General features: G+C 38.8%; 1 protein-coding gene across 1 annotated transcript; it reads right to left on the bottom strand.

The window, feature by feature from the left end:
* Positions 1-80: 80 nt before the first annotated feature.
* nkapd1 (NKAP domain containing 1) lies at positions 81-4,521 on the bottom strand. The gene is made up of 6 exons (XM_071912873.2): positions 4,441-4,521; positions 3,990-4,066; positions 3,525-3,613; positions 3,235-3,375; positions 3,052-3,105; positions 81-1,981 (listed from the first exon to the last, which is right to left on the bottom strand). Exons 2-6 carry the CDS (start codon positions 4,056-4,058, stop codon positions 1,519-1,521), a joined length of 816 nt encoding a protein of 271 aa, XP_071768974.1. The 5' UTR covers positions 4,059-4,066; positions 4,441-4,521; the 3' UTR covers positions 81-1,518.
* Between the last annotated feature and the right edge of the window lie 5,644 nt (positions 4,522-10,165).

Below are 10,165 nucleotides of genomic sequence, written 5' to 3'. Positions count from 1 at the left end.
GCCAAATAAGTTATCTAACCCCTTAACAATGTATTTAACATTGTGTCATTACTGATTTGATTAACTAAATGTATAAGTGAGATGGTAAAAACTGACCAATAGCAGAGAACATTATGTTAGATGTGACTCAGCAGTTGGACTTCAGTATGGTTTGAACATTGCTATTTTTGTCAGCTACTACTCCACAGTTGGTATGTTCAGTACTGTTATGGTGTTACCGAGTCACCAATCTAGCTTTTTTTTCCTCAGACGCATCATTCACCCAAAGCACTACATTATCTCAACTGTAAAGACCAGGGATCACAATCTGACGCTCTTGATTACAGTAATGTGTCAAACAGAAGAGGGAATCTGCAAATCACAAATTTAATTTATTCACTTTCATGAGTAGCAGCTTATTAAGTATATGTTTTGCAACATAAAAAGACTGCATGTTCAAACTGGGACAGGACTGCAGCAAGCCCTCTGATCCATGATGGCCTACAGAGAAGAAGTCTTCTGTATATTTTCCATTACAAACAGCTTGGCAAACAAATCACAAGGTTTGAAGTCTGAAATGAAATTTTCCGTATGCCTGAGATTATTTCAAGGTATTAAAGTATAAATAATTAACTGAGTTATCTGGATTTACACTGCCAGCGCATTACATTTTTCCACTTTCTGTGTTTGGCTCTGAACTGATCTATTTTGTTGTCTAAACAGATGGGTGGCACCACCGATCCCAAGCTTCTCTGTGTTTAAACAGCAAATGAAAACATTGCATCGACACAAGTGAAAATGTAAAACATATTTGACCCTTCAGGCAAAATTACTATTTGAATATCAGCTACTGTGAGCTATGACCATCTAAGTGTGGATGACCAATGTTAAAAAAAAAGAAAAAAAAAGTGTTTCATGAAAAACTTGTATTCCATTGTTAAATTACAAAAACTTACAAAACCAGCAAAATAGATGTTTATCACCTATGCCATTGTGTTGCACACAAACATGAAAGTAATTTACAAAAGTTAAAAAAAACAATACTGAATAAAAGCAAATGCTAATTCTGTCATAACTGGTGAGGAAACTTGCATAATCTGCCTTTGTTTTTGTTTCGTTTAAAAGTTGTGCCACCAAAAAAAAAAAGGTGGGCATTTCAGGACATAATGACTCCATGTGAAACAGACAGTCTGAGACAAGAGTCAATAATCAATCAATGAGCCCATTGCTGACAGAATACTTCATGAGGCAGGAGGTGGATCCCCCACAATCCCTCCTGGTACTGCCTGCAGAATACAGCTCACTCTCACTACAGCTCTCTAGTGCTCCAGGTCTCTGCAGAGGTGATGAGATATTGCTACGAAGAATGCCCACGGAGAGGACTGACAGCACAGGTTTGTCGATGTCAAACAGAGTACAACACTCAACAGCACTGCAGAGAAAAGCCTTCTGTGCAGATAAAACGAACAAAGGAACCTACAGTCGTTTTCCTAGTCATTACCTGAGCGCTGTGTGTGTGTGTGTGTGTGTGTGTGTGTTTCAGTCTCCAGAGCTATCATCCGAGTTCTCCTCGTTTGCTCCTTTCCAGTTTTTCCTCCTCCTCTTCTTCTGTGAGTCCAACCCTGAGTCTGAGCCTTTGTGGGTGTCCTGCTTTCGTTTCCTGCGAGAGTGTGTCCTTCTCTCCCTTTCTCCCTCATCATCGCTTTCCTCTGAGCTGCTGTCCTCTCCTCTCCCTCTGTTCCGCCCAGTCTTCTTGTTTTTATGTTTGCTTTTAGGCCTCTTCCTCCCCTGCTTGCATCTGGCGGCGTTGCTCTCATCACTGCTGCTGTCACTGCTCGAACACTGCGCTCTCTTTCGCTTTTCCTCCTCGTCCTTCTTCTTCTTTTTCTTTTTCTTCTTTCGAGAGGATTTTTTCGAACGTTTGGATATAGCCGTTTCTGTGCTGGACTTGGACTTTTTCATTTTGTGCCGTCCTTTCTTTTTAGTGCCACTGGCTTCTTCACTAAAAAACAAACAAAAAAAACAATATAATTATGTAGTAAGCAGGACATTGGGAAAAACTGTGCCTTTAAAATCTGAAGCACACACAAACTTTAGTCCTGATCTCTTGATAACATGGGTGCAGTCCTGCAGTCTATGTTCTGTGACCGACAAACAAATGCAGCCAAGTGAGAGACTATGTTCATGGATCCAAATAATTCCACTAATAGCCTGATAGATCTCATACTTAACCCCTTGAACTCAAGTAGCTTCAAAGTTAGAACTAGAAATAACCGCCTCACGGTTGTATGCCTCCGCCAATAAACTTTGTTTTATCATTGCAAGGACAGTCTTTATTTATTGAACATATATAATTAATGTGATTATTAGGTCAACTTAAAGGATTTTGGTGTCTGCAAAAGTAAGTGACAGCACTTCCACCGTTTTTGTAGAATGACCCAAGATCGTTTTCTCAGCTACAGTGGTAAGCAAAACATTATGATGTCACAGTGAAGTTGACCTTTAGGATATAAAATGTCATCACTTCATCATTTTATCCAATTAGACATTTGTGTGAAATTTTGTCATAATTAGTGTATGAATTCTTGAGTTATGGCCAAAAACGTCTTTTGTGAGGTCACAGTGACCTTGACCACCAAATTCTAATCAGTTCATCCTTGAGTCCAAGTGGACCTTTGTGCCAAATTTGAAGAAATTCCCTCAAGGCGTTCCTGAGATATCGCGTTCACGAGAATGGGACGGACGGACGGACGGACGGACAACCCGAAAACATTATGCCTCCAGCCACGGCTGTCGCCGGCGTGGAGGCATAAAAAACAAATCATTCTTTCCCACACTGTACAACAATGTCACATACATTTTCTGTGTATTTTTTATGGCTGCACCATTACATCAAATGGAAAAATCTAGACGTCTTGTGCATTATTTTATACACATTTCCATGTAATTCAGCATAACATATTTGGTATCTTGGCTACAATAAAGTTCTGTGGGTTTGAACAAAACTTGGGCGCACAATATGCGTTTCCCACCGGCAGGGTTGAAGAGGTTAATAACAAAATATTTTCTTACCAATCACTTTCAAATTCCTCTGGGTAAAGCTCCTTGAAACCACTGTGTCCCCATCTGCAGTGTGAACATAGAAGGAATCAAATTCACCTCAGAGATTTATCTCTCCGACACTCATATGTACCTTATTTGCCCTACTAGTACAAGGAACTGAAAATATATCTGGATGGAGATTTAGCCATGTACCTGTCAGGATCATTGGCCTCAAACTCGCACATTTTGCGAGTCCAGTACCGAGTCTCTCTGTCATCGTGGCCTGAGGCGCGCTCTCTACTTCGACTTTGGTCTCTAGGAGAATCTGACACTCGATCACAGTGCATACTCCCCCTGAAAAACAGCCACTATTATCAATAAAGCAACAAGCCAACATAACACCTGTAAACCTAGGCTACAATATGAAACATGATCCTAAATAAGCTTTGGTGATACTCGTGTCCAGGTGGAACAAATAGAAATGGGATATTCATTGTTCAGACCTCATACAATCTGTGGCCGACACATTTTTGTGGTGGGATGTTTGCTTCTCCCAGTCTCTCATTTTCCACATCTCCGACTCCTCCTGGATCTGCAACGGGTCAAACAAAAGTAAGTACATAAATAAACAACTGCTCCAACCAAACTATCCGACACACACAAACACATAGTTACACTCTCACACTCTCACTCTCGATTCAATATGCTTTACTGGCATGAAACTTAAGAACCATATTTATAGTATTCCCATGATGTCACATGCATTTCCTACCATACACACAGCTCACTGGCTGTGGCTGTCATTTGACAATAATCACCTGTTATTTTCCTATCAAGATAGCCGTGTGTTGATGTAACAGAATACTATGAATAGCCAAAGCATCAAGATAGATATCATACTTGGTATCACTGTGTGTATGGGTATGTTTGTGTGTGTGTCTCTCTCTCATGCACACACACATACACACCTTGTTGTGGGCATCTGTGTGGCGGATTACATTCCACAGCAACACCTTGCCCATCGGCACCCTTGACATGGTGACACCTGTAACGTAAGATGTATTAAAAAAAAAAAAAAAAAAGTACACAGGCATTTGGTAGGAAGGAAACAATGAACGGATAGACAAAAAAGTGTAGCGCCAACACAAATGACCTACTAAATACTAAATATTTTAGTATGTAGTATTAATAACTTAGTTAGATATTATATCTCTGTAACATTAAGTTATCTCTCTGGCCAACACACATCACTGTTTAGCTTGCTTGCTCGCTAGCTAAGACGTTCGCTAAATTGTCCGTTGGTCATCCAGATACAAGAAGGAAATACAAGCAACAACAATTAACTTATTTGGTATTCTCATAGTTTCCAACAAACTGCCAAAACACAACACAGAGGCTATTGTTGGAATACTTCCTTACCAAGTCGCTGGAAGACTGGATTTGTACCAAAAATAACAGCATTCAAGAAGAACACAACATGGCTCACGGCTTCCACCTTTACTTCCGCTTCCTCTGCGTGACGTCGCCTTACGCTCTGCGCCATTGGCCCGACGGAGTGTACGTCAGAAAAATCAGAACTGTGATTGGTCCAAATGTCCGTCAATCATGTGCTGCGGGGGTAGGTTGCGGACGGGCAAAGCTTGTTAATATAGAACCTCCTTGTGAAGAGGACGTGAAAGCAAATTAACATAAACCAGATGGCGTTGTGTGAGAACCAATGAAACAGCATGCAAATATTGTAAAAAAATAAATAATGAATGCTTATACATACACCGAAAGTGTGTGTGCAAACTAATTTCACATCGATTCAGTATAATTACATCGCTGCCCAGACATCGGCTTATTTATTTTTTGAGTGAAGACATTTCTTTCTCCCTTTACGATTTGATTGGCAGTTAGGCTATCCAGTATGTTAAAGGCACAATGTGATGAGGAGTAAATGTTCTTAATTAAGTGATTGGCTAATTGGTGTATGAAGCTGCATGCTTTCATATTACCACTGCCTGGGAAGTTGATTTTGTGTGCCCCTGTCTCATAGACAGATCTTGCCCCATTACCCTGCAGGGATCATTAAAGTTTCATCTTTGGCAGCAACCTCATTTAACTGCCTGCTAGGCAACTTTGTGCCACAACTGCATCTAAAGCTGACACGGAATGTTTTACACTGGCAAGATTGTGTCTTATAGCATGTGCACAAGTAAGCTAAATCCAGAAATACAATAATTTAACACAGTATGCCAGTGACACTGAAACGCCAGTAGCACTATGCATTTCACCACCACAATGGGTAATGTTACATAACTACCGTATATCATATTTTCCTTAACAGTGACAAACAGGGATGTAGTGGAAGTATAAACCCACCTATACTCACTTTACCCACTTGTTTATTTGCAGAATGTTTTTAATTCTTATGAAGCAAATTCATAGTAGGTAGGCCTATTCCTCACAGTAAGTATCAAACTGATCTAAATTAAAGGCTATGTGGATAGGGTCTTTTAAGGAAACAAAAAACATGAATTAATGCTTTTCTGAAAATAGATTTTGTGTGTATTGGCAGTTGTTCATTTTGAATGTAGGTCATGGACATGAAAGATCTTTTATGGTCTGTTTTAAAGTCTGTCTCTTATATTTGGACACCAGCTAGATTATATAGGCCTGATGTTTTATTTCTTTTTTGTATACATCTGAACAATTTCTAGTTAAATAATATTATGGTATGGGCCATTTTTTGATTTCGTTAATTAGACTGTCTTCATCCATATCTTGGTTGCTTGTCAAGATGGTTGATGAAGGCTTATCAAGCTCTGACATCAATCACTGTAACCTACTTTTGACAAGAACATCCTGATTGAAACATGCATACTAATATGGCGATAGCATGATAATTAGCAAGCAGACAATATTTCCTTCTAGGGGGAAAAAAATCTATTTAAGTTCTTTTGTCTCTGAATATATCCTTGGTTCTTGGCTTCACAAACCACCAAAATAGCTCTTTTGATCTCTGCTGATGCTCTACAATTAAACCAAGTTGGTGCAGATGGGTCACAGACAACTTGATGCTTTGAGTAAGTGTTGTACCATTGAAAACAATTGGAAACATTTGAAAACGTGCATGAGACTTCCAGTGTGTTTCTGCCTTTAGATTTAAATGGTAGATTTGTGTCTTGTAGCAGTGGTTCCCAAAGTAGGGTCCAGGGCCCTCTAGGGGTCCTCAGCAAAATGAAATGCAGTTTGCTTTCACTATCACTGTTATTTAATTCACTATAATTTAGTACAACCGGAGAATGACTGACTGAAAACAGCAAATAACTTTTGATCATATTTCACTATACACTGTTATCTCCCCAACTATAATACAAACAGTTATGCATTTCTTTTCTAAATCATACCTGACAACAAAAATGGACAGGGATCCCAGAGACAAAATCTTATCAAATGGGGGTCTGTGGTGCCTCATGCATATTTGTATGAGGGTCGCTGACATAAAGAAGATTGGAAACTCATGTTTATTAGCATGCACAATAGTAGGTTACAATCAGAATCTAAAGTCTAATACAAATAGAGAAGGTTAACATGCAAACAAATTGTTCTTTATGAGCAACTCATTTGATTCACAAATGCGTCGTCCCTGCGGCAACCTGACCTGCTAAATCTTCTTCTACCTCTTTTCTCCCCCGTGGTGGAACGACTTTCCCATCCCACCTTGAACAGCAGAGTCACTCGCTATCCTCCTGCATGAATTAAAAACTCTTTACTTCCCCAATTCCCTATACCTTCCTGGCACTCTGCCAAATCTTCATCCTCTACTCGTACTGTACCTGATCTTGCCCATATTTTTTTAATATTGATGGAAAAAGTAAAAGCAAAGTTGTAAAGCATAGGAACCAATAAAAGAACAAATACATGTAGGTTGTTTTAAAAAATATATATATATATTAAAAGAAGTTACCAAATTTTGCGAATCTGATCTCATAGTTCCACCGATTGTTGTAGCTCCGCCCAACAGTCTTGCTCTACTATTTTTTTTTTATTTTTTTATTTTATTCTTCGTCAGGTCTTTTGATGGAGCAAGAATGTTGTTTGGACCTACTTTGAGTTTTGCAGGTTAATCCTTGCCCGGCACCAGTGAAAGAGGTGTATGTGCGTATTACTTTGATTTACTCAGTGTCATTAAATCCCACTGTCTCATTCTCAACTCACAGAAATAAGGTGTGATACTAAATAAATGGAAGTGCCCTGCAAAGTAGAAGCGGACAAACGAGTGTGTATTTAAAGGTTTGAAGGCCTATACAGGGGTGTAGCTAGGAGTTATGGGCCCTATATGCAAAGGAGGTGACTCTGCCCCCCCTCCACTTTCCTCTCATCCCCACACCACCATTATTCCATCTTTGACAAACATCTGACATCAACAACTCAAACACACCGCCACACATTCATTTACTAATCAGTTATCAGACACATTCTTAATTGAAATGATGTGTTTTGGCTGCTTCCCTGATAGCCCTAATTGGTTGCCATAACCAACTTTCTCCTGTAATCCCCTTTCAGAATATGTCTAGTTTTAGTCTGCACAATTTGACATGTGTACATACAGTTGATGCATCATATCTTTTGAGAAAGTTGTATTTGTTTGCAATTTTGTAGATTTGAACCAAACCCTGTTTTAAAACCAGAGCAGTGTGAAATCAAAGTATGAAATATTCATGAATATACACATGAGAACCACAAAATACATTTTAGTGCAGACACTTAAGACACTCCCTCAGTTTGGGGCCTGTGGGTAGTCAATAACACCCCTCCCCCCCTCCTCACTCATCCACTCCCCCCCCAACACACACACACACCCCCCTACGGCACCCCAGGGCCCATAACCTACCATAATCATCAACTTGTTACGCATTATATTGAATGAAGTTTGACTGCGCTAGTTACACAAGGGCCTGACTGAGCTACACTGCAAAAATATCTCCATCTTAACAAGTCATTTAGTCTATTACTGAGTCCCCGTAATTTTCTTAAAATAAGTGAAAAAAGTCTGCCAGTGGGGTTAGATAATTTCACTTGTTTCCTATACAAACCAACTTGTTTCAAGAATTTTGTAGAATCAAGTGTCATTTTCTTGATAGTAGTGCAGTGATCTTATTCTGACTTTTCAAGATACTGACACTAATTTCTAGAAAATTCCTGAAACAAGTGAAACTGCATGGAAACAAGTGGAGTTATCTCACCTCATTGGCAGAATTTTTCTCTTGGTTTAAGTAAAATAAGATCTGAAGGCTGAATATGAAACTAAATGACTTGTTAAGATGGACTTTTTTTTGCAGTGTACATCTGACTACAACATCAGACTCTTGGCTCCCACAACAACATTCCTCAGCGCTGAATCAATAAACAGACATTTGTTAACACTTATGTTTTTCCAGTTTGTGTCTTCGCATACGGAGTTATAGCTCAAGCATGAATATTCAGGAACTTATCATATCTGTAGGTATGGCAGACTGAGGCTGCTTGTCACACTTTTTAATGATGGGTGTGTTTCTTCACATCGGCTGTTTACACTTGAAGTTTCCTGTAGGCATCATTTAGCTGATCCTGTTATTCGGACCAATTTAGTCTGAGTGCAATTTTGTGACATCCAATTTCTGTTGTGATATACAGACTTAAGTCTTTCCTAAAAATATCATTACTTTTTCACATCTCATTGCAAACAAAAATGATTACAGATTTAGAATTTAATTTTTTTACACATTGACAACCTGTGAAATCTTTCCCCAAAGCAGAGAGTGTTGTGACTCAGTTCAGGGCATTTTGTCACATGCTAATTTGTGCTGTTAAGAGGAATAAATAGAGTAATTATCATTCCTGAAGAATTCTATATTTATAGCAAAACAGTTATTCAGATAATTATTCATAATTCTACTTGGTGTCAGTAATTTCAAAAGACATCCTCTAAATGCTTAATAACTAATATGACACCTACTTTTCCCCATTTGTCCACTGAATAGAGACAAAATCGATCAATCAAATTAGTTTGGTACCACTGACCCTTATGTGACAAGGATTATTAATTTATATGACAATGATTATTGATGACTTACACTGATCAAAATGGATGTTCTGAAAAAACACATGACCCTCTAATTCCCACACTTAACAAAATGGTATAATACTTAAATCATATTCTGGATAATACATAGTGGAATTAAATGTTTTTCTATTCTTTATAAACACTAGAGCACAAAAACATGGTGTTTAATATCATGCAATGAAAAATCATCTCCATTTACATCATTGTCTTATGTGACTACATGCCTCACTGTCAGTGTGACACCTTGATCTGGCCAGACTTTGAAATGTCCTATGAACACAGAGTTGAATGTTAGACGGTATGATTCACAGTACGACTTGTATGTTCTATACCAGTGATTCTCAACCTTTTTCATATCAAGGATCCCTAATTTAGTCCACATCAGGGCCACGGGCCCCAATCTATGAGATATTTTCCCTTTGACCCAAATCTGAGAATATTTTTATTGTCAGATATGATTTTGTCCAGAATTCCATGACTATCTGTATTGTAGGTAGAGAGATAACACCGAGTAAGTTCTTGTAAATGAAATAATGGTGAATTTAACAATTCATCGATTTGCTGGGGACCCCCTGGAACCCCCTCAAGGACCCCTGGTGGTGCCCAGACCCCACTTTGAGAAACACTGTTCTATACATTAATAAACATTTCCAACAAAAAGATTTCAAAGATTTCAAATTTTCACTATCGGGTGTCCAAAAAACAATCATCACCTAACAGTCATGTCATCTAAGACTTTATAGACTGTTGAAACTAACATAGCCTCTATATGAAGAAGGCAAATATTTGTAGTTTCAGATTAAACGTCCCTGTGACGACTAGCCTTGGCCTCTCCAGGTTGGCCTATGTTGGATCCTAATGGAGCCTTTGCATTTCATTGCAATTAATAAGTTGCATTAGCCTGATGGGACCACAGATTTGCACGGCTCTGCGTTATCACTCTACAATAAAGTAGCTTATTCAAGCATGTGCTGATGGTGCTCATGCAGAATTTAAGACACTGTCATATTGTTATGGGCAAAACTGCAAGCTGCCACATAGAAAAAGTGGCTG

Source organism: Centroberyx gerrardi, chromosome 6 (assembly GCF_048128805.1).
Source record: "Centroberyx gerrardi isolate f3 chromosome 6, fCenGer3.hap1.cur.20231027, whole genome shotgun sequence".
NCBI lineage: Eukaryota > Metazoa > Chordata > Actinopteri > Beryciformes > Berycidae > Centroberyx > Centroberyx gerrardi.
The sequence above is the reverse complement of the archived record's forward strand: the minus strand, read 5'-3'. Positions and strand labels throughout refer to the sequence as shown.